We start from the raw sequence: 24,806 nt of genomic DNA on the forward strand, positions 1-24,806 counted from the left end.
ACTGTGGTATTAAAGAGAGAGAGAGAGAGACTGTGGTATTAAAGAGAGAGAGAGAGAGAGAGAGAGAGAGAGAGAGAGAGAGAGAGACTGTGGTATTAAAGAGAGAGAGAGACTGTGGTATTAAAGAGAGAGAGACTGTGGTATTAAAGAGAGAGACTGTGGTATTAAAGAGAGAGAGACAAAGCAAGACCTAGAGAGAGACCCAGAGACAGAAACCAGGGGTCAGAGATTAAGGCGTGGTTAGTAATTCAATTAAATTCAGTGAGAGTTTTTTTAAAGACTTACTGTAGCTCACATTTCGTGTGTCTGTGTTTTATCAGTTATTCTGAATAGAGCCTGTTGTTCCCCCAACATGCTGCTGTGATTCATCGTCGCCTAGAATGGACTTTGTGACAGTAATTAATGTAGCTCTCTGGATGGCAGTTGAAATTAGTCTTGTCTTCAAGGTCTAATTAAAAGGAAATTGTCAAACATATTCTGGGTCAAGTTTTCCGAACATGTAGCCATTCAGGAAAGCTTTTCAGGCATGACTGCGTCATTAGAGGGCTCTTTCAGACTGACATTTTTTTTTGCTATTGAGATTATTATTTTATTTTATTTCTCTAAGGCCATTTTCATTTGATAGCTTGTTTAGTAGTCTTATTAGTCAGCTACTTGACCCATTTTTGCCCGATGCACATTCTAGTCACTTGCCGTGGCCTGTTAATCCTGATGTCGCCGGATCACAATGTATTATTCCCCCTAGCAGTCCTGAATGTCCCTCATCTCCCTGCTTGTTGACCGCTGTAGCAACAGCAGCTCTGTCCTCATAAAGTCAGGCAATGGCCTTTGTCACGGCCCCAGGACGGCTCTAATGGGCCACTCCTCAGACAGACAGCAACTCTCAGAGAATCAGGTTCTGAACAATTAACCGTGAGCTATGGGGCTTAGCACCCCCACTCCATTGTAAGTGATCTAAACCCGTTAGACTGTGACAAACCATTAACAGGCTGCCAAGGCTTCTTTAAATTGCCTCAACAGTTTACATTGAGCTAGAGTGACTGAGTGTGTGTGAGTGTGTGTGTGTGAGTGTGTGTGTGAGTGTGAGTGTGAGTGTGAGTGTGAGTGTGAGTGTGTGTGTGTGTGTGTGTGTGTGTGTGTGTGTGTGTGTGTGTGTGTGTGTGTGTGTGTGTGTGTGTGTGTGTGTGCGTGTGTGCGTGCATGCGTGCGTGCGTGCGTGCGTGCGTGCGTGCGTGCGTGTGTGTGTGTGTTTGTGCGTACGCTCATGCATGTGTGCTGTACACACAGGTGTGTGTGTGTTATCAGACCACTTCGCCCACTCCATCCTTACATTAACACAGAGTTTTTAGTGCTGTTGAGTTGCTAAATTAGTACTGCCAAATTGTTATTAAGTAATTATCGGATAATGGCCAATTTCAGTGTTTTTTTAGGGAAATCTATCTATCCATTAAAATAACTGAGGTGTTCTCTCACATATCCGTCGTAAATACTGTAGATTGTTAGTGAAAATTGATACATAAGTATTATAATGCAATGGTGTGGGAAATTGGCGTGTTTTCAATATACTGTCTAGAATAATTTTGATAGTTTTCATTTGTCATTTGTATGATGTTACCCTTATCTTGGTTCTATCTATGCTTTATCAACTGATTTATTTCAATGATAATGAGTATTGTCTGATAAGCACTTATGAATGTGTTATACAACTGCAGTAGAGGAAATTGACTACCACCTGAATGAACAGTCTATTCAGCCCCTTATAAACTGGGTGGTTCGAGCCTTGAGTGCTGATTGGATGACAGCCGTAGTATATCAGACCATATACCACAGCATGACAAAATATTTGTTTTTACTGCTCTAATTACATTGGTAACCAGTTTATAATAGCAATAAGGCACCTCAGGGGTTTGTGGTATATGGACAGGGCTGTATCCAGGCACTCTGCGTTGCTTGGAAACATAAGAACAGCCCTTAGCCGTGGTATATTGGCCATATACCACACCTTCTTGGGCCTTATTGCTCAATTCAACCGCTGTATAGACTTTGGCAATTAAACTGCAATTACTAATAGTGATGCACCGATATGACATTTTTGGACGATACTGATTTCCAATATTTTCCCTACCAAAAAAAAACAATACTGATATCCAATATTTTACCTTGACAAAAAAAAACAATACCAATACCGATAACCAATATTTTACATTTTTGCGGCCTTTTAAGCATTCTGGTACAGTTAAATAGTTAACACACACACACATGGATGCAGTGGTCTAAGGCACTGCAGCTCAGTGCAAGAGGTGTCACTACAGTCCCTGGTTCGAATCCAGGCTGTATCACATCTGACCATGATTGGTAGTTCCATAGGGTGGCGCACAATTGGCCCAGCATCGTCTGGGCCGTCATTGTAAATAAGAATTTGTTCTTAAACTTCTTTGAGCTGCAATCCCGTTAACGGGGTCGATATGACAACAGCCAGTGAAAGTGCAGGGCGCCAAATTCAAAACAAAACAATCTCATAATTAAAATTCCTCAAGCATTCAAGTATTTTACACCATTTTAACGATAAAATTCTCGTTAATCCAGCCACAGTGTCTGATTTCAAAAAGGCTTTATAGCGAAAGCACCACAAACGATTAGGTTAGGTCACCACCAAGCCACAGAAAAACACAGCCATTTTTCCAGACAAAGATAGGAGTCACAAAAAGCACAAATAGAGATAAAAATTCATCACTAACCTTTGATGATCTTCATCAGATGACACTCATAGGACTTCATGTTACACAATACATGTATGTTTTGTTTGATAAAGTTCATATTTATATAAAAACATCTGAATTTACATTGGCGTGTTACGTTCAGTCGTTCCAAAAACATCCAGTGATTTTGCATAGACACATCAGTTTACAGAAATACTCATCATAAATGTTGATAAGAATACAAGTGTTACACATGGAATTATAGATATACTCCTCCTTAATGCAACCGCTGTGTCAGATTTCAAAAAAGCTTTATGGAAAAAGCAAACCATGCAATAATCTGAGAACGGCGCTCAGAAAACATTTATATATATCCGCCATGTTGGAGTCAACAGAAATTAGAAATAACATTATAAATATTCACTTACCTTTGATGATCTTCATCAGAATGCACTCCTAGAAATCCTAGTTCCACAATAAATGTTTGATTTGTTCGATAATGTCCATAATTTATGTCCAAATTGCTACTTTTGTTGGCACGTTTGGTAAACAAATCAAAACTCACGAAGCGCGTTCACTAGTTGCAGACGAAATGTCTAAAGGTTCCGTTATAATCCTTTAGAAACATGTCAAATGATGTATGGAATCAATCTATAGGATATTGTTTTACATAAATCATCAATAAGGTTCCAACCGAGAATTCCTTTGTCTTCAGAAAAGCAAAGGAACGCAGCTCCCTCGCATGTGAAATGTGCGTGACCAGCCTGTGGCACTCTGCCAGACACCTGACTCATTCCCCTGTCATTCGGCTCCACTTTAGTGGAAACCTTAGGAAGTGCAACTTGACCAATATCCCACTGTGTATTCGATAGGGGCTGAGTTGAAAATTGACCAATTTCCCACTTCCTGCCATATGAGTTCTGTTATACAGACAGACATCATTCAAACAGTTTTAGAAACTTCAGAGTGTTTTCTATCCAATACTAATAATAATATGCATATATTAGCAACTGGGACTGAGGAGCAGGCAGTTTACTCTGGGCACCTTTTCATCCAAACTACTCAATACTGCCCCTGCAGCCATAAGAAGTTAACTGACTTGCTTAGTTAAATAAAGGTTACACACCCACACCACACTGACTAAAAAGTTATTTTTGAGGCATTTACATATGTCACCATTACCAGTAAAACATAATCAAACCTATTTCTTTCACTTACTTGCTGTGCTGTTTCATTTACATTTACATTTAAGTCATTTAGCAGACGCTCTTATCCAGAGCGACTTACAAATTGGTGCATTCACCTTATGACATCCAGTAGAACAGTCACTTTACAATAGTGCATCTAAATCTTAAAGGGGGGGGGGGAGTGAGAAGGATTACTTATCCTATCCTAGGTATTCCTTAAAGAGGTGGGGTTTCAGGTGTCTCCGGAAGGTGGTGATTGACTCCGCTGTCCTGGCGTCGTGAGGGAGTTTGTTCCACCATTGGGGGGCCAGAGCAGCGAACAGTTTTGACTGGGCTGAGCGGGAACTGTACTTCCTCAGTGGTAGGGAGGCGAGCAGGCCAGAGGTGGATGAACGCAGTGCCCTTGTTTGGGTGTAGGGCCTGATCAGAGCCTGGAGGTACTGAGGTGCCGTTCCCCTCACAGCTCCGTAGGCAAGCACCATGGTCTTGTAGCGGATGCGAGCTTCAACTGGAAGCCAGTGGAGAGAGCGGAGGAGCGGGGTGACGTGAGAGAACTTGGGAAGGTTGAACACCAGACTGGCTGCGGCGTTCTGGATGAGTTGTAGGGGTTTAATGGCACAGGCAGGGAGCCCAGCCAACAGCGAGTTGCAGTAATCCAGACGGGAGATGACAAGTGCCTGGATTAGGACCTGCGCCGCTTCCTGTGTGAGGCAGGGTCGTACTCTGCGGATGTTGTAGAGCATGAACCTACAGGAACGGGCCACCGCCTTGATGTTAGTTGAGAGCGACAGGGTGTTGTCCAGGATCACGCCAAGGTTCTTAGCGCTCTGGGAGGAGGACACAATGGAGTTGTCAACCGTGATGGCGAGATCATGGAACGGGCAGTCCTTCCCCGGGAAGAGCAGCTCCGTCTTGCCGAGGTTCAGCTTGAGGTGGTGATCCGTCATCCATACTGATATGTCTGCCAGACATGCAGAGATGCGATTCGCCACCTGGTCATCAGAAGGGGGAAAGGAGAAGATTAATTGTGTGTCGTCTGCATAGCAATGATAGGAGAGACCATGTGAGGTTATGACAGAGCCAAGTGACTTGGTGTATAGCGAGAATAGGAGAGGGCCTAGAACAGAGCCCTGGGGGACACCAGTGGTGAGAGCGCGTGGTGAGGAGACAGATTCTCGCCACGCCACCTGGTAGGAGCGACCTGTCAGGTAGGACGCAATCCAAGCGTGGGCCGCGCCGGAGATGCCCAACTCGGAGAGGGTGGAGAGGAGGATCTGATGGTTCACAGTATCGAAGGCAGCCGATAGGTCTAGAAGGATGAGAGCAGAGGAGAGAGAGTTAGCTTTAGCAGTGCGGAGCGCCTCCATGATGCAGAGAAGAGCAGTCTCAGTTGAATGACTAGTCTTGAAACCTGACTGATTTGGATCAAGAAGGTCATTCTGAGAGAGATAGCGGGAGAACTGGCCAAGGACGGCACGTTCAAGAGTTTTGGAGAGAAAAGAAAGAAGGGATACTGGTCTGTAGTTGTTGACATCGGAGGGATCGAGTGTAGGTTTTTTCAGAAGGGGTGCAACTCTCGCTCTCTTGAAGACGGAAGGGACGTAGCCAGCGGTCAGGGATGAGTTGATGAGCGAGGTGAGGTAAGGGAGAAGGTCTCCGGAAATGGTCTGGAGAAGAGAGGAGGGGATAGGGTCAAGCGGGCAGGTTGTTGGGCGGCCGGCCGTCACAAGACGCGAGATTTCATCTGGAGAGAGAGGGGAGAAAGAGGTCAGAGCACAGGGTAGGGCAGTGTGAGCAGAACCAGCGGTGCCGTTTGACTTAGCAAACGAGGATCGGATGTCGTCGACCTTCTTTTCAAAATGGTTGACGAAGTCATCTGCAGAGAGGGAGGAGGGGGGGAGGGGGAGGAGGATTCAGGAGGGAGGAGAAGGTGGCAAAGAGCTTCCTAGGGTTGGAGGCTGATGCTTGGAATTTAGAGTGGTAGAAAATGGCTTTAGCAGCGGAGACAGAGGAGGAAAATGTAGAGAGGAGGGAGTGAAAGGATGCCAGGTCCGCAGGGAGGCGAGTTTTCCTCCATTTCCGCTCGGCTGCCCGGAGCCCTGTTCTGTGAGCTCGCAATGAGTCGTCGAGCCACGGGGCGGGAGGGGAGGACCGAGCCGGCCTGGAGGATAGGGGACATAGAGAGTCAAAGGATGCAGAAAGGGAGGAGAGGAGGGTTGAGGAGGCAGAATCAGGAGATAGGTTGGAGAAGGTTTGAGCAGAGGGAAGAGATGATAGGATGGAAGAGGAGAGAGTAGCGGGGGAGAGAGAGCGAAGGTTGGGACGGCGCGATACCATCCGAGTAGGGGCAGTGTGGGAGGTGTTAGATGAGAGCGAGAGGGAAAAGGATACAAGGTAGTGGTCGGAGACTTGGAGGGAGTTGCAATGAGGTTAGTGGAAGAACAGCATCTAGTAAAGATGAGGTCGAGCGTATTGCCTGCCTTGTGAGTAGGGGGAAGGTGAGAGGGTGAGGTCAAAAGAGGAGAGGAGTGGAAAGAAGGAGGCAGAGAGGAATGAGTCAAAGGTAGACGTGGGGAGGTTAAAGTCGCCCAGCACTGTGAGAGGTGAGCCGTCCTCAGGAAAGGAGCTTATCAAGGTATCAAGCTCATTGATGAACTCTCCGAGGGAACCTGGAGGGCGATAAATGATAAGGATGTTAAGCTTGAAAGGGCTGGTAACTGTGACAGCATGGAATTCAAAGGAGGCGATAGACAGATGGGTAAGGGGAGAAAGAGAGAATGACCACTTGGGAGAGATGAGGATCCCGGTGCCACCACCCCGCTGACCAGAAGCTCTCGGGGTGTGCGAGAACACGTGGGCGGACGAAGAGAGAGCAGTAGGAGTAGCAGTGTTGTCTGTGGTGATCCATGTTTCCGTCAGTGCCAAGAAGTCGAGGGACTGGAGGGAGGCATAGGCTGAGATGAACTCTGCCTTGTTGGCCGCAGATCGGCAGTTCCAGAGGCTACCGGAGACCTGGAACTCCACGTGGGTCGTGCGCTGGGACCACCAGATTAGGGTGGCCGCGGCCACGCGGTGTGGAGCGTTTGTATGGTCTGTGCAGAGAGGAGAGAACAGGGATAGACAGACACATAGTTGACAGGCTACAGAAGAGGCTACGCTAATGCAAAGGAGATTGGAATGACAAGTGGACTACACGTCTCGAATGTTCAGAAAGTTAAGCTTACGTAGCAAGAATCTTATTGACTAAAATGATTAAAATGATACAGTACTGCTGAAGTAGGCTAGCTGGCAGTGGCTGCGTTGTTGACACTACACTAATCAAGTCGTTCCGTTGAGTGTAATATTTTCTGCAGTGCTGCTATTCGGGGGCTAGCTGGCTAGCTAGCAGTGTTGTTTACGTTACGTTACGTTAAAAGAATGACAATAGCTGGCTAGCTAACCTAGAAAATCGCTCTAGACTACACAATTATCTTTGATACAAAGACGGCTATGTAGCTAGCTAAGTAGCTAGCTACGATCAAACAAATCAAACCGTTGTACTGTAATGAAATGAAATGAAAATGTGATACTACCTGTGAATGCGACCGGGTTGTTGAGTTCTATTCAGTAGACGTTGGCTAGCTGTTAGCTGTTAGCTGTTGGCTAGCTAGCAGAGTCTCCTACGTTAAGGACGACAAATAGCTGGCTAGCTAACCTCGGTAAATTAACATAATCACTCTAAGACTACACACTCTAAACTACACAATTATCTTGGATACGAAGACAGCAAAGACAGCTATGTAGCTAGCTAACACTACACTAATCAAGTCGTTCAGTTGAGTGTAATAGTTACTACAGTGCTGCTAATCGGTGGGCGTTTGCTAGCTGGCTAGCTGGCTAGCTGCTGGGCAAATAGCAGTGAAGACTACGTTAGGACGACGAAATACGATAATTATGCAATTATCTTTGATACAAGGACGGCTATGTAGCTAGCTAAGAAGAAATTGCTAAGATTAGACAAATCAAACCGTTGTACTATAATGAAATGTAATGAAATGTAATGAAAAAGTTATACTACCTGCGGAGCGAAGTGCCGATGCGACCGCTCGCTCCAACCCGGAAGTCATCGTTGTTCATTTGTTCAGTCATTTCATTCTCAACCAGGATTTCTATGGAACGCCGTTTGGGTCTTTGCGTGTCAAAAAACACTATTTAATGTGTCAAATAACAATATTTGACGTGTCAAATAACACTATTTGACCAATCAGGACCTGATTATGACTGCAAGTCACATAATAATAATAATAATTTCACGTGTTCCTGCATTTTTTACGTAGTTATTACACATTACACACATTATTACACATTACACATTGATTGATCACTCGTATTTCAAATAATTTAACGCATTCATAATTTTTTTTACATAGTTACTACACATTGATTACACTAACCCTCGTATTTCAGATGTCACAACGATTCATCGATACGTATGCTATGATGCTGATAAAGTTGTCTCGCTCACCTACAGTGCTGGTCATGAAAAAAAGCTAGCTAGCTCATGGAGGCAAACAATGTTCTTCCCCAAAAACATAGCAAAATGACAATCTGTTTCAGTAGCTAAAGTTAGCTGGCTAACTATATAGCTAGGTGTGATCATCTGAAATAACCCTAAGCTATGAGACCGTTCTTATTTGATTAATGGTGGTCGGACCCATTTATGTGAAGCTAGCCACAATAAGGATTAGCCACAATAGTAGACTAATTATACTATTTGTATTTACATGTATTTGCATCACTGTCAATGATACACTTTTATTTTGAAGGCAAACAGCAAATTCCACTATTGTGCCTAATCCTTATTGTGGCTAGCTTCACAACACATAACCGGTTCGGTCGAGCCTCACTAGCCAGATGAAGCTAGCTGACTGCTTATAAGTTAGTTTTGGGCAACAGGGTTAAGTAGCTGGCAAGCCTTTTATTTTCAAGTTAATTTTCAATAGGTCGAACAACAAGTGGCAACCTCGCTAAGAATGAAATTGACTGCAGTTTCTATTGGTCATTGTTTTCAGGCTAGTCGTATTGGTGCGAGCTAGGTACCAAGCTAAAGCTAATAGCAGTGACACTATTACTGTGTAACTCCGTTAGGGCAACATCTGACAAATAGTGCACTTGGTAGTGTGTACCGCTCTTCAATCAGTCGGCGAAAGCCAACATCATCCACGACAGAGAACGGTTGTTTGTCAAGGGCAATGAAATCCATTATCTTGGCTTTAACAATAATGGATTATAATGGATTTCGCCTTTTGAGTTGTCTCTCTGAAATGTTCTTACTCTTTCAAATGACTGATCGACTTGTTGACTGCTTGATCCACACTGCAGACATTGTGGGCTAGATTAGGAATGCTGTGTTGCACGTCTTGTGACATCGATTTTTAACATCGGCGTTAAACGGGACCTCGGGCCGATACCGATGTTGGCATTTTTAGCTAATATCGTCCGATTCCGAAATGTTCACTGATATATCGTGCATCCCTAATTACTACTACACATGGTACGCAGTTTATGTTTGCATTATAATTCATTTGGTTAAATTAAGCTTGTTTCACAATAGGAGTGGTCCCAGCAATCTATGTCACAACCAACTTGTACTGCAGTACTGGTGAAAGTTGACACTTCTAGATGAATGTTTGGTGGATGTTCCACCTTAAAGGCATTTCCTGGTGTGACCATACGTTGGCGTTTGCTACTATTAAACATTAGAAGCCATCCACAGGATTGGGAGCCCGAGACCACACGAATACTCAGAATCGGCCAACCATCGAAACCCCATACGTTTCATTTCCTATTGCACAAGACCCGGCTTTGCAAATTCCTCGCTGTGGTGTTCCACGAATCTTCATTAAGCTGTCACCCATGGTTGATATTAAATGTTTTACACAATGGTGGATGTTTGTGGTGAACATGCAGCAGGATTCAATTAGGGGGATAGTGGGATCCTTGGGCAAAGAAATGAACGTCTTGTCTTCTTACTATTATGTGAGGCCTCAGCTTTACATGGGAGTAGTGTCACTTAGGCTGTGTTTACACAGGGGCAGCCCAAATCTGATCTTTTGCCAATAATTGGTCTTTTGACCAATCAGATCTTTTGCCCATAATTGGGAGTTGGACTGCCTGTGTAAACGCAGCCATATTGTGATATGTAATGGAGGATTCGAAGACACCTTGTCTGTGAAATTGTTGTTCAGTGGATCGTGTTGCACCTGTTTCTGTCTCTCTCTGTGATTAGTCTGTGACTAGGCTGAGCAGGGAACATAACTCATCTCGTAGCCAGGGTTGTAAATATTACCCCTTAATTCATGACAGTTCAGTCTGATCATGTCTGGTTCTAGACACACACACGGATGGGAGAGGGAACACACACACACCGATGGATTTTCATATGTGAATTGAAGCTGCTTGGGGCTTTAGTATCAACTTAAAAACACCCAAAACATCTGTAAAACATTACCCCTGGTTATTTGCTCTTCCAACGCAAGCTAGAATATGAGCATAAGTGATGTTTGTACATGAACCTGGAAATGAAAGAGCTGATAAGGTCTCCTCTCTAATGAAGTTGTGAGGCCACCAACGCACAGACACACACACACACACACACACATGTACAGTACACACATGTACACACACACACGCATGCATGCACACAGACATGCACGCATGGGAGCAGGAACACTCGCACTCACTCACTCACCCACTCACTCACACACACACATAGACACACATTGCTTGCAGGCTCAGTTGTGTGATCACATCTGCACTTCCCAGCTGCTCTACTGTGTTCAGAGCTTCCAGCTGCATTGTTCTGGGCCTGTTCTGGTCTGTGGGTGGTGCCTCCCTCTACATGGACTGACTGATACAGACAGCATAGCGTGAGGGAAGCAGAGCAGGCGTTAAGCAACACACCTTGTTACTGTAAGTAATGACAAGGTCTTCAGCCATCTCGCCCCACAGCTGTGTCTGACTTCCTTTTGCTGGGGAAGCAGAGGAGAATGTAATGAAATGTACTTCAGCTGAACTATAGTTGCTGCTGGATCGTTTGTACTCTAGAAATGAGCTGAATTGTTGCAGGGACTTTTTTTCCCATGATTCTCCACTTTCTTATTTTTGGACCTTCCACAATGTGTTGTTGTGGTACTATGTAATCACTTCTTCAACTAGTGTTGTTATGGGACAAGAGCTTGATGGTTCACTTCCATGTCGGCACACCACCATCACTGTACTCCTGACACATTATTGAACCTTTGGATACCTCTGTGAAACATCAAGCTCTTCAATGGAACCAGTGCCCAATTGTATAACCAAACCAAGTCCTCGGCTTACTACCAAACCACACAATATTGACACGTGGAATTATGGAAACGTCTCAACCGCTCTGCAGTCTCCAGCAGAGATCCAGTTTGATGCAGACCTGGGATCAAATACTATTTGAGGTCTTTCAACATATATTGAGCGTTTGCTATAGTCTGCCTGTGGTGCCAGACGGCCAGGGTTTGCAGTTTTGTGACTATTCTATTGGTCCATTACGCCAGGTACTGTCAGCACAGATCACGTCGTTTGAAATGATTTGAAATTGTATTTGAACCCAGGTCTGGCATGTGTAGCTGTAATGTTGCCACATTGCTCGTTTCAACGCAGCGATCGCTACTTTGTTGTGTGAAAGGAAATGTAGAGCTTTGGTTTGTAGGAGACGTTCTGCTCCATTTACCGGCTCTCTTTGATGACTTCAGCAGCACTAATTATACAGGCGCCCGTCGCCGTCACCACGGATGCAATCTCTAAGTGCGTCACCCCCCAACCTTTTACTCTGATATCTCAATGCATCGCTACGGAGTCGCTTACCAGTCTCCACAATGTCTCACTAGAATAATGCTGTGCCTAGCCTATGTTTTATGATGGTGTTCAATGGAAATGGCTCTTGGGAAGGTATATAAAGGGAAGTTCACAGGAATATGTAACATACGTTTGGGTCTCCATAGATTGCTTTGTCGTCTGATGTGATATCTCGTTAAGGTAAATAAATCCTTACATGAAAGCCAATGTTTCTCTGTAAAGGAATGCATACTACTCACCTGCAGTGTCAGATTCTCTTGGAGCCTCAATTCGTCGGGAAATATCACTGTTGAATTTTTTTTACACTAGTGTACATCAGACTGGCTAATATTATAAGATGAACAGTTGTACTTTTAATCTTCATAGTCATGCATGCGCATATCTTTACATATTACATTTCAGTCATTTAGATGATGCTCTTATCCTGAGCCACTTACAGTTAGATAATTCGTCGAAAGGTAGCTAGGTAAGACAACCCCGTATCCCAGTCATAGTAAGGAAACCTTTCTTCAATAAAGCTGCGATTCGAAAAGTCCGTACAAGTTTAAAAAAAAGACGTGCGAATGTTAAGTGCAAGAAAGGCGAGGGTGTTTTTATGCCATTGTTCTACCCAGACACAGACTGTCTCTGCTGGGCTTGATACTTTGCATGCAGACAATGAGACACAAGGGGAGTTTTGGTTTGTCGAGGGCTGGAATAAGGTTCTGCTCCATTTACCTTTCTGAAACATTTTCCCCTCAGAATGGGACTCTCTCTCGCTCGCTATTCTCATTCAACTGTGATGTTTTGTCATTCCACCCCATTCCAAAATGGCTTGATGGAGCTTTACCACCTCACTGCTGTCCGCCCACTCCATCCTGGTCATTTCACAGCTACATTTCTCCACTTTATTCACTGTTGTCTTCAGGCATGTCTCAAGTAGCGAGGGAATGACCCCTGTCATTACCCCTCTCTAAATGGCCGTCGCCAACTGGCCAAATTGCAGTCGGAAGCCCAGCCTACCTCCACAATTTATCTTCTTAAAATTGATTTGAAACCTAACCTTAACCACACTGCTAGACTTATGCTTAAGCCTAACTTTAAATTAAGACCCTTAAGCACATTTTTGTTTTCATAATTTTTTACCATTTAACGAATTTTGACTTTGCAGCTTGACCATGTAGTGAGAACCTCTCTAAACCCCTGCTCTTTGTCTCTCTTCCCACCTGTCCATCTCACACCACCTCAGCCATGCCAGCCCCTGCCATGTCCCTAGCAACCTCACACACCTCCTATGACACTCTGAACAGAGTGCCCCTCAGGTTGCTTCATGGCTATTGGATTATAGGTTTTTGCCTCCAGCCTATGTGTGTTAAATTAGGATTAAGGTTAGGATTAGGGCAAGGAAATCTGATCCTGGAACTGTGCTGCATGGCACTTCACTCCTCGGCACATGGTGGTGTCAGAACAAACTGACCCACACATACTACGGTCTCTCTGACTGCGGTGATACAGTACCTCACACAAACCCACAGCTGCAGGCCAGCTGACGTGACTCACATAAACTCACACACTCTGGATCTGGATCATGACACAGACTCTGACACACACACACACACACACACACACACACACACACACACACACACACACACACACACACACACACACACACACACACACACACACACACACACACACACACACACACACACACACACACACACACACACACACACACACACACACACACACACACACACACACACACACACTCTCCCGCTCACACTCCGACAGCTTAGCCCCAGGCCTCCTTTCTCAGTACAAGATCGTTCATAACAGCTCAGGTTATTCTGAGGAACTTCTAATCAGAGAACGAAAGAGAGGGAGTTCTAACTACAATAGTTACTCTACCTTTCATAGGTCTCAGGTTTCTTACTCGTTGGTGCTGGGAGACCTCCACCTTCTTCTTCTTGGCTTCCTTGGATGGCAGTACATGAGTCACAGGAAGGGGAGTAAATGCAAAACAACAACGTTGGGCACTCGCGGAGGTCAGGTTCTCGAGCTCCCAGTAGAACCTCTGTCAACGTCTGCAGTGTTTTTCCACGAATTAAGAGGCCCTGTGCTGCTCCCCACATTCCCACCCCCTCTCCCATCACCCTTCCTTGGCTCGGTACCGACCCTCCCTCGAATTCCAAGCATCTGGTCAGTTCTAGGAAACGCCTACGACCGTCAAATGGAAGGACATGGGAGCCTCTTGTTTGTACCGAGCCCTGTGAATAATGTGTCACTCATAGAGAAGTTGTTGCTTGAGTAGCCGGGGAGTCTCGGTCTTGGTTGTCAATAGAGACCTTCTAGGAATTCTGGGGGAGAGTAGTAGTTTCTGTTCTGCTTTGACTCCCCACTCTTTGTAGCTTTCTATCTCATTCCTGTCTCTTTTCAGTGTGGATTCGGGGATATTAGTAGGATATTCCTCCCGAGTCAGATAAACAGGTCAATAAACACAAAAGGGCAGGTAATTCAAGTATTTACGGAACACTCAAAGAAAATATACAGTAACTTGCCATGTAATCCCATATAGATTTTCCTGTGAACGTAGCTATAATTTGGTACATTTTCTAATAAAACAATAAAACATGTTGACAGTGGCATTAAAGTCAGGTCTACTCTCGAGAAGTAATGTCTCCTCTCACAAGGAAGTCGATGACTAAGGAGAGCGTTGCTATTAATGGTTGTCATCTGCGTTGTTTAGATGAGACTGTGATCACGTTGCACCATGGGAGAACCATCGACAGTGCATTCGCAAAGTATTGAGACCCCTTCAATTTTTCCACATTTTGTCATGTTACATCCTTATTCTAAAATGGGTTAAGTGTTTTTTTTTTCCCCTAATCAATCTACAAACAATAGCCCATAATGAAAAAGCAAAAACTGTTGTTGTTTTATTAAAATTTTGCAAATGTATATAACAAAATAGGATATATGACATTAACATAAGTATTCAGACCCTTTACTCAGCACTTTGTTGAAGTACCTTTGGCAGCGATTACAGCCTCGAGTCTTCTTAGGTAAAACCTTACAAGCTTGGCACACCAGTATTTGGGGAGTTTCTCCCATTTTTCTCTGCAGATCCTCTCAAACTCTGTCAGGTTGAATGGGGAACATAGCTGCACAGCTATTTTCAGGTCTCCACAGAGATGTTCGATCAGGTTCAAGTCCGGGCTCTGCCTGGGCCACTCAAGGACATTCAGAGACTTGTCCTGAAGCCACCCCTGTGTTGACTTGGCTGTGTGCTTAGGGTCGTTGTCCTGTTGGAGGTGAACCATCGCCCCAGTCTGAGGTCCTGAGCACTCTGGAGCAGGTTTTCATCAAGGATCTCTCTGTACTTTGCTCCGTTCATCTTTGCCTCGATCCTGACTAGTCTCCCAATCCCTGTCACTGAAAAACATCCCTACAGCATGATGCTGCCACCACCATGCTACACCGTAGGGATGGTGCCAGGTTTTCGCCAAACCTGACGCTTGGCATTAAGGCCAAAGAGTTCAATCTTGGTTTCATCAGACTAGAGAATCTTGTTTGTCATGGTCTGAGAGTCCTTTAGGTGCCTTTTGGTAAACTCCAAGTGGGCTGTCATGTGCCTTTTACTGAGGATTGGCTTCTGTCTGGCCATTCTACCATAAAAGCCTGATTGGTGGAGTGCTGCAGAGATAGTTGTCCTTCTGGAATGTTCTCCCATCTCCACAGAGGAACTCTAGAGCTCTGTCAAAGTCACCATCGGGTTCTTGGTCACCTCCTTGACCAAGGCCCTTCTCCCCCGATTGCTCAGTTTGGCCAGGCAGCCAGCTCTAGGAAGAGTCTTGGTGGTTCCAAACGTGTTCCATTTAACAATGATGGAGGCCACTGTATTCTTGGGGATCTTCAATGCTGCAGAAATGTTTTGGTACCCTTCCCCAGATGTGTGCCTCGACACAATCCTGTCTCGGAGCTCGACGGACAATTCCTTTCAACTCATGGCTTTGTTTTTGCTCTGAAATGCACTGTCAACTGTGGGACATTATATAGACAGGTTTGTGTGACTTTCCAAATCATGTCCAATCAATTGAATTTACCACAGGTAGACTCCAATCAAGTTGTAGAAACATCTCAAGGATGATTAATGGAAACAGGATGCACCTGAGCTCAATTTCAAGTCTCATAGCGAAGGGTCAGAATACTTATGTAAATCAGGTATTTCTGTTTTTAAATTCTTATAAATTTGCAAAAGTAATAACATGTTTACACTTTGTCATAATGGGGTATAGTGTGTAGATTGATGAGGAACAAATAATAATTTAATACATTTTAGAACAAGGCTGTAATGTAACAAAATCTGGAAAAAGGAAAGGGGTCTGAATATTTTCTGAATGCAATGTATCCTCTCTTTTCCCTTTCCTATCCCAGAGATGACTCACTGCATGGCAACTGTCTGTGTGTGTGGTCCACTTCTAACCTCTTTCAGCCTGCGTTACGTTATGGCCGTGTCTCGATCTGCTCGCACCTCACCTTTCAGAGTTCAGACTGTGGGGTTTCCATATGGCCATCCTTCCCTTCGCCTCCTCTCTCCGGCTCTGTCTTCCTGGAAGCTGCAGAGATGAATCAGGGCGTGTGTTTTTTCTGTGCTAGTTTGTGTGCTTTCGAGCATGCGCGCATGCTCACTTTGTGTGTGTGAGTTCCAGTGTGTGCATGTACACGCCTATGTGTGTGAATCAGGGTGGGGAACCTTTGCATTACAAGGAGAAAAAACACCATCCTTCCATCCCTGTTGATTTCTCCATGATGAAACAGCTGGCTTCATGTCACCCCTGTCCTCAAAGTGACGTCAGTCCACTGATTCATCCCAGACCCCCTATCAGTTTCGATACAGAACTGGCCCGTCCACATTCATCTGCAATCTTCCTTTTTGCTGTGAGGGAATGAAATACAGAGCAGAATATTTGGATGAAAGCTGGGCCTTATTTGCATATCCACACACCCACATAAGCAGCCTTGAGCCATTCCCTTATAAAACGTCAACATTAGTCCAGGGTATCTGCCCTGTTCCAAGTAAGTCTTGAGTCTCAATTGAAGTCCCAAACCCCTTAAGGCACTAACAATTAGTTTACTGTTAACGTGTCAATTTTGAATAGTTATTTGTGAAGGTATGCACCAAGGCAGTAGATACGACCACACAAAATGTCAGACTGCCCCCCTCTATCTTTCTTTCTCTCCCCCTCCATCCCTCCATTCGGTGAGTAACCCTGCCCTGCCAGTCCGTCTGTCCTGGAGCTGTAATCTGCTAATCCACAATCGATATCTGCCTAATCTCTTTTCCACAGATAAAAGCGGCCTTTCTGATAATTATGTTTTCTTCCACACGCCATAGCCCTTCTCTCTCTCGCTGCTTTGTTTCTGTCTGTGGGATGTTTGGTATTGATTCAGTTTGCCCACTAACCTGCATGCGTGCTGCCCACATTCATGACCATGTATTCTACTGTAAAACCAAAATACATGGTTGAATGAGGACACAAATTGCTATTAGAAATCAATGTGCAAAATGTGGCATAATTGAGCTGGGACCTATTTTTTAAGTGATGCACTGAAAATCGTTCATTTGGTCTGAAAACGTCAATGTTAAAGTTTAATGAGAGGGGAAGACACCCTCGTGGGTTTGGTGTGTCTGTGTAAATGTCCCCTCAGAAACTGTTGTATTGTTTTACTATCTATCTATCTATCTATCTATCTATCTATCTATCTATCTATCTATCTATCTATCTATCTATCTATCTATCTATCTATCTATCTATCTATCTATCTATCTATCTATCTATCTATCTATCTATCTATCTATCTATCTATCTATCTATCTATCTATCTATCTATCTATCTATCTATCTATCTATCTATCTATCTATCTATCTATCTATCTATCTATCTATCTATCTATCTATCTATCTATCTATCTATCTATCTATCTATCTATCTATCTATCTATCTATCTATCTATCTATCTATCTATCTATCTATCTATCTATCTATCTATCTATCTATCTATCTATCTATCTATCTATCTATCTATCTATCTATCTATCTATCTATCTATCTATCTATCTATCTATCTATCTATCTATCTATCTATCTATCTATCTATCTATCTATCTATCTATCTATCTATCTATCTATCTATCTATCTATCTATCTATCTATCTATCTATCTATCTATCTATCTATCTATCTATCTATCTATCTATCTATCTATCTATCTATCTATCTATCTATCTATCTATCTATCTATCTATCTATCTATCTATCTATCTATCTATCTATCTATCTATCTATCTATCTATCTATCTATCTATCTATCTATCTATCTATCTATCTATCTATCTATCTATCTATCTATCTATCTATCTATCTATCTATCTATCTATCTATCTATCTATCTATCTATCTATCTATCTATCTATCTATCTATCTATCTATCTATCTATCTATCTATCTATCTATCTATCTATCTATCTATCTATCATCTATCTATCTATCTATCTATCTATCTATCTATCTATCTATCTATCTATCTATCTATCTATCTATCTATCTATCTATCTATCTATCTATCTATCTATCTATCTATCTATCTATCTATCTATCTATCTATCTATCTATCTATCTATCTATCTATCTATCTCTATCTATCTATCTATCTATCTATCTATCTATCTATCTATCTATCTATCTATCTATCTATCTATCTATCTATCTATCTATCTATCTATCTATGTTTGTGCCATTTAAAATGCTTTGCATAACACATTTGTTGTTATAAATAATGCCACAGTTAAATTTCTCACCCTGAAGTCAAGGCTCATTTTCCTAATTGAGATGGCTGAAAACTGAAGCCCAGGAATTAGTGGACTCATAGGTTGAGCCACAGTCTGTGTGTGCAGCTGAAGTTTCTCGCAGACCAAAGAGAAGAACCTTTACCATCCTGCTGCTGTCCATTGGACTCCACTGTCATGCTTACAGTCCTCCGTAGTGGGCAGAGCCTGGCCCTTGTAACGCCATGATAGTGGGTTTGATTCCTTGGTTCACCTGTACATAAAATATATACACGCATGCCTGTAAGTAGCTTTGGATAAAAGCGTCTGCTAAATGGCATATATTTAAGCAATAAGGCCAAGGGGGTGTGGTATATGGGTGTGACATTTATTTTACATTGGTAACCAGTTTATAAAATATACTACAAACTGGGTTGTTCAAGCCCTGAATTCTGTGGCCAGTATACTACGGCTAAGGCTGTTCTTAGGCACGACGCAACGCAGATTATAGCATCTAACGGTGTCCGTTTGTAGCTGGTGGTATATATAGAGAGTGATTTTTCCCTCAAGCACTCTTTACCCCAACACCACGTGATGTCTCTCTGCTCTGAACGGCCACATACTCTGCACATCTGATGTGGGTGGAAAGTGTTGTCTATGTCGTCTTTTCATAGTGAGAAGAGCTTAATTGGTCAGGTGGAATGTTCTATGTTGGGAAACATTGCTCCCTATGTCGAGGCAAAGCACCCAGAGTGGCTATTTAGAAGGATCTTAAGTCACGTTTTGTATTTGAATGTTTTTCAGTGCTGGTCTTTCATGGTTACACAGAAAAACATGCACAATACATTTGCAATTTGATTTGTTATGATGTATCATCATATGGAGGGTATATGGAGGGTATACTGTATTCTACTGTATTTTAGTCGATGCCTGTATTCCGGCATTGCTCATCCTAATATTTCTATATATCTTAATTCCATTCTTTTGCTTTTAGATGTGTGTATTGTTGTGAATTGTTAGATATTACTGCACTTTTGGAGCTAGGAACACAAGCATTTCACTACACAATAACAATAACAATAACATCTGCTAAATAGGTTTATGTGACCAATACAATTTTAATGAATTTGATTTGATTGCAATTATACAGGATGTTGATATACTGTCACTACGGACAATCTCTTTTACTTCCAAGAGAAAAGTGAATGCTTGAAACATACCTTTTCAGACTTTACCAATGAACCCAGAAGAAAAATCTACCGTTATCTTATAGTTTTATAAAGATATGGAGTAATATTCAAGGTTACTGATTGGTTCAGAAGTCAAATCAGACCACATTGATGAAGGAGAGTTTGAACCGGGCGTTAGGTCCTTTGGCAGCCAGTAGGGGGAATCGACTCCACACGCTACAGCCTGCCTGCCTGCCGTCCCCCTCTCCCCGCTCCTTTCTCTGGCTGTGGAAATACTGCAGCCCCCTGGTCTATGTCTGGATCTCTTTCTTGCTCGGAGCCGACTCAAGTCCCTCCTACCGGCTGTGGAAGGAGGAGGCAGTCCGCTCACAGTGCAGGACGAGCCCCCTTTACCGCCCTGTTACAGTGAGAGAGAGAGAGAGAGAGAGGGGGAGAGAGGGAGAGAGAGGGAGAGAGAGGGAGAGAGAGAGAGAGAGAGAGAGAGAGAGAGAGAGAGAGAGAGAGAGAGAGAGAGGCAGGCTGCTGGGAGGAGTGAGTGAGAGCGAAGCAGGCAAGAAGAAACAAGGAACACATTTTAGAAGAGCAGGAAAAGGGAGGATCGCAGACAGGAGACTCTCTGGATTGTCTGTCTGTTGGGCACCTGGGACACTGTCATTGTGCTTCTCATTATATTTTTTCTCTCTTTTCCTCTGAACCAGTGGACCGGTGGAGATTCCTTTTTTTCTTGGTGCCATATCAATTAGGAGCTGGGATTGTTTCTGTGTAATCTGCTCTTCTCTGGCTGAACTGTTACACACTGAGATTGCTCCTGCCTGATACTGACTCTTCCCAAAGTGTATCTGTTAGCACGCCGCTGAGGATATATCCTGTGTCCGACAGTACAACACAAGAGCAGCTGGGATATCAGACTACAGAGGAGAGAGAGAAAGAGAGAGCGAGAGAGAGAGAGAGAGAGAGAGAGAGAGAGAGAGAGCTGTTAGAGAGAGCAGCCGATTGAGCGACAGAGAGTGTGAGAGAGGTTGAAGCCGAGGAGCGAGGTAAGCTATAGCAAGACAGCTTAAATAGAAAAGTGATCTATCTATCCTCCCCCTTTTCCTTGTCTTTCCTTTTCTCCTCTCCCACACTGTCCTGTGCCAGCAATTTGTTCGCAGGACTGCCTAAAGCCACTGCCACCTGCTCCTCCTCATCCTTCTCCTCTTCCTCCTCTACCTCTCTTCTCACGCGTTACTATCCGACACCAGCCAGTGAGGAACAGACAGGACACGCAGCAGCTTCCGTTTGTAACACTCCAGGAGATTTAACTAAAAGGCATCGTCAGGCAGGAGCTACCCCCACAGAGGCAACCCCTCTCCCAGCCACTCTCCGTCAGACGAACCCTGCCTGCTCCGGAGGACCAGCAGTGCTACAAGACACCAGTGTGGACGGGGAAAAAAAAGGGACCTACAGTCAGAGAGCCGAGCCCCAGTACTACTAACACTCGTCCTCTGCCTCCGCGCAACCATTCCCTGCCACGGCGCTAAGGATTCCAGCTACATGGGCAAGCGATTGGAACAGCAACCAATGTACCCTCAGTACACATACTACTACCCCCACTACCTCCAGACCAAGGTAGGACACCCATCACTTCAGTACCTTTAACCTCCCTTCCTCCCCCCATCCTCCTCCTCCCACCTCCCTCGTCAGTAAACTTTAAGCTCCCTCCCTCCCCCATCCTCCTCCTCCCCCCTCCCTCGTCAGTAAACTTTAACCTCCCTCCCTCCCACATCCCTACCCCAAACCCCCTTCCCTCCTCCATTCTCCTCACCCCCCTCCCTCGCTCCTCCTGTCAAACCGCTGAGTGGGGATGTGGTGTGATGGATGACTGGCCTTGGCCGTGATGGTTTCATATGGCAAGTGGCTTGCTGGGGTTTGCATGTCTCTGTCACTTGGTGAGGGATCACAATGCTAGTTTGTCCGCCCTCGGTACGGCTAGTGGAGCTGTCCGGAAGGTTGATTAATTGAGGCTAACTGGATTGGAGTTTTATAGTGAGAACCACATTGGAAATAAGCCTACAGGCTTTATTGTGTTTTTAATGTATGTAATGTTGTCTACGGCTGGAGGAGCCTACCACTTTCAATTATCTAACATGCTGACCAGACCGCTCGTGTGCCATTGCGTTTATGTTGATTTTGTCCAACCACCCCTAGACATGATCAGGACACGCAGGTTGAAATATTGAATTGAACTCTGAACCAACTATATTAACTTGGGGACATGTCAAAAAGCATTAAACATTCATGGCAATTTAGCTAGCTAGCTTACTGTTGCTACCTAATTTGTCCTGGGATAGAAACATTTGGTTGTTATTTTACCTGAAATGCAGAAGCTCATCTACTCCGACAATTAGTCCACAGATAAAAGAGTAAACCAAAGTAGTTTCTCGTCATCTCTCCTCTTTCAGGCTCTTCTTCTACTTTGGACTTGTTTACAGAAATATTATTTCAGTTATAATTCACTGTATCACAATTCCAGTGGGTCAGAAATGTACATACACTAAGTTGACTGTGCCTTTAGACAGCTTGGAAAATTCCACAAAATGATGTCATCGCTTTAGAAGCTTCTGATAGGCTAATTGACATCATTTGAGTCAATTGCAGGTGTACCTGTGGATGTATTTCAAGGCCTACCTTCAAACTCAGTGCCTCTTTGCTTGACGTCATGGGAAAATCAAAAGAAATCAGCCAAGACCTGAGAAAAAAAATTGTAGACCTCAACACAAGTCTGGTTCATCCTTGGGAGCAATATTCAAATGCCTGAAGGTACCACATTCATCTGTACAAACAATAGTATGCAAGTATAAACACCATGGGACCACACAGCCATACAGCCTCAGGAAGGAGATGTGTTCTGTCTCCTAGAGATGAATGTACTTTGGTGCGAAAAGTGCAAATCAATTCCAGAACAGCAGCAAAGGACCTTGTGAAGATGCTGGAGGAAACGGGTACAAAAGTATCTATATCCACAGTAAAACGAGTCCTATATCAACATAACCTGCAAGGAAGAAGCCACTGCTCCAAAACCGCCCTATAAAAAAGCTAGACTAAGGTTTGTAACTGCACATGGGGACAAAGATCATACTTTTTGGAGAAATGTCCTCTGGTCTGATGAAACAAAAATATAACTGGCCATAAAAATATTTGGCCATAATGACCATTGGAGGAAAAAGGGGGAGGCTTGAAGGAGCACAACCCCAACCGTGAAGAACAGGGGTGGCAGCATCATGTTGTGGGGGTGCTTTGCTGCCGGAGGGACTGGTGCACTTCACAAAATAGATGGCATAATGAGGGAGGAAACTTATGTGGATATATTGAAGCAACATCTCAAGACATCAGTCAGGAAGTTAAATCTTGGTCGGAAAATGGGTCTTCCAAATGGACAATAACCCCAAGAATACTTCAAAAGTTGTGGCAAAATTGCTTAAGGATAACAAAGTCAAGGTATTGGAGTGGCCATCACAAAGCCCTGACCTCAAGCCTAAATTAAATTTGTGGGCAGAACTGAAAAAGAGTGTGCGAGCAAGGAGGCCTACAAACCTGACTCGGTTACACCAGCTCTGTCAGGAGGAATGGGCCAAAATTCACCCAACCTATTGTGGGAAGCTTGTGGAAGGCTACCCGAAACGTTTGACCCAAGTTAAACAATTGAAAGGCAATGCTACCAAATACTAATTGAGTGTATGTAAACTTCTGACCTACTGGGAATGTGATGAAAGAAATCAAATTTGAAATAAAGAATTCTCTCTAGTATTATTCTGACATTTCACATTCTTAAAATAAAGTGGTGATCCTAACTGACCCAAGGCAGGGAATTTTTACAACGATTAAATGTCAGGAATTGTGAAAAACTGAGTTTAAATGTATTTGGCTAAGGTGTATGTAAACTTCCGACTTCAACTGTATATGCTCCTAAAAACGAATGAGGAGATGGGATTGGCGTCACAAATAGAACCAAGTTGTATTTTAGCGCCTGACTACGCAGACACTCGTTGACGCACACGCGAGCAGTGTGTGTGCAATGAGTAAATAACACGTTTGTGTACATTTATTTTTGCATCACTCACGCACGCGTTGTGAGCATTGTGGTCCGCATGTAATACATTCAATCAATCAACCAATGAGATTACTACCCACCAATATCTCCTACCTTTAGTAACACAATAAAAGCCGTATCTCCTATCCTGGCTCAGCAATGCCTTCATCATGATAACCGACATGTTGGCCAGCACGTAGGCTGACAGTAAACTGTCATCCGCCATGGCTGCCCACGTTTGCTCTAGCCGCTGTACGCATCACTAACTCTGGCGTGGAAACCTGGACTCTGGTTGGTGGCTGATGGGGGGACAGTCGAGAAGACTAGAAGTCCTCCGTCATCAATAAGATACACTAATGCAGATAAATTATTTCTTCATCTTCCCTCCCCATTGTGAAGAGCTGCTGAGGTAGCTAACTAGAGGATACTAGAGGAGAATATCCCCACCTGGTAGCCCACTGGTTTCTCTTCTGATTTACAGTTTAATACATTTGTGCTGCTGCCATATGGTTTCCCTCTCACCCTGCCCCCTCCCCTCTCTATCCATCTTTCTCCCACCTCTCCCTCCCTCTTTTTCTCTGTCTCATATCTCAGAGGAGCTCATCTCAGGTCTCTCATTCAGGGGTATGCTCTGTTAAGTTGTCAAATTTCTGTCACTACGGTGCCGTCACTCTGTTATTAGTACGCCTGGTGGTAGTCTCACTGTTGATGGACCTGGTCTGAGTGCAATGGCAACCATGTTTTGTGAAAATACGGTGTAGTAAACGTTGTTAGTGACTCCCCATCCCGGGTCCGGGAGCGTAATCATCGACTGACACTAATAACGCAACGGGCATAAATATTCCTAGAAAATATTCCTATTCATGAAAATCACAAGTTAAATATTTTGAGACACAGCTCAGCCTTTTGTTAATCACCCTGTCATCTCAGATTTTCAAAATATGCTTTACAGCCAAAGCTATACAAGCATTTGTGTAAGT

General features: G+C 43.9%; 1 protein-coding gene across 3 annotated transcripts in view; it reads left to right on the forward strand.

Annotated features, from left to right (window-relative positions):
- Positions 1-24,806, forward strand: part of LOC118399138 (RNA-binding motif, single-stranded-interacting protein 3-like) — a 391,803-nt gene that overhangs the window by 116,488 nt on the left and 250,509 nt on the right. The window contains exon 1 of one of the 3 annotated variants that reach the window (XM_052471893.1): positions 20,205-21,365. The exons of the other annotated variants lie outside the window; for them this stretch is intronic. Within the exon in view, the coding sequence (XP_052327853.1) occupies positions 21,291-21,365 (75 nt within the window). The 5' untranslated portion in view covers positions 20,205-21,290. Of the gene's footprint in view, positions 1-20,204; positions 21,366-24,806 lie in introns of those variants that run through there. 3 annotated transcript variants of the gene reach the window in all.

Source organism: Oncorhynchus keta, chromosome 20 (assembly GCF_023373465.1).
Source record: "Oncorhynchus keta strain PuntledgeMale-10-30-2019 chromosome 20, Oket_V2, whole genome shotgun sequence".
NCBI lineage: Eukaryota > Metazoa > Chordata > Actinopteri > Salmoniformes > Salmonidae > Oncorhynchus > Oncorhynchus keta.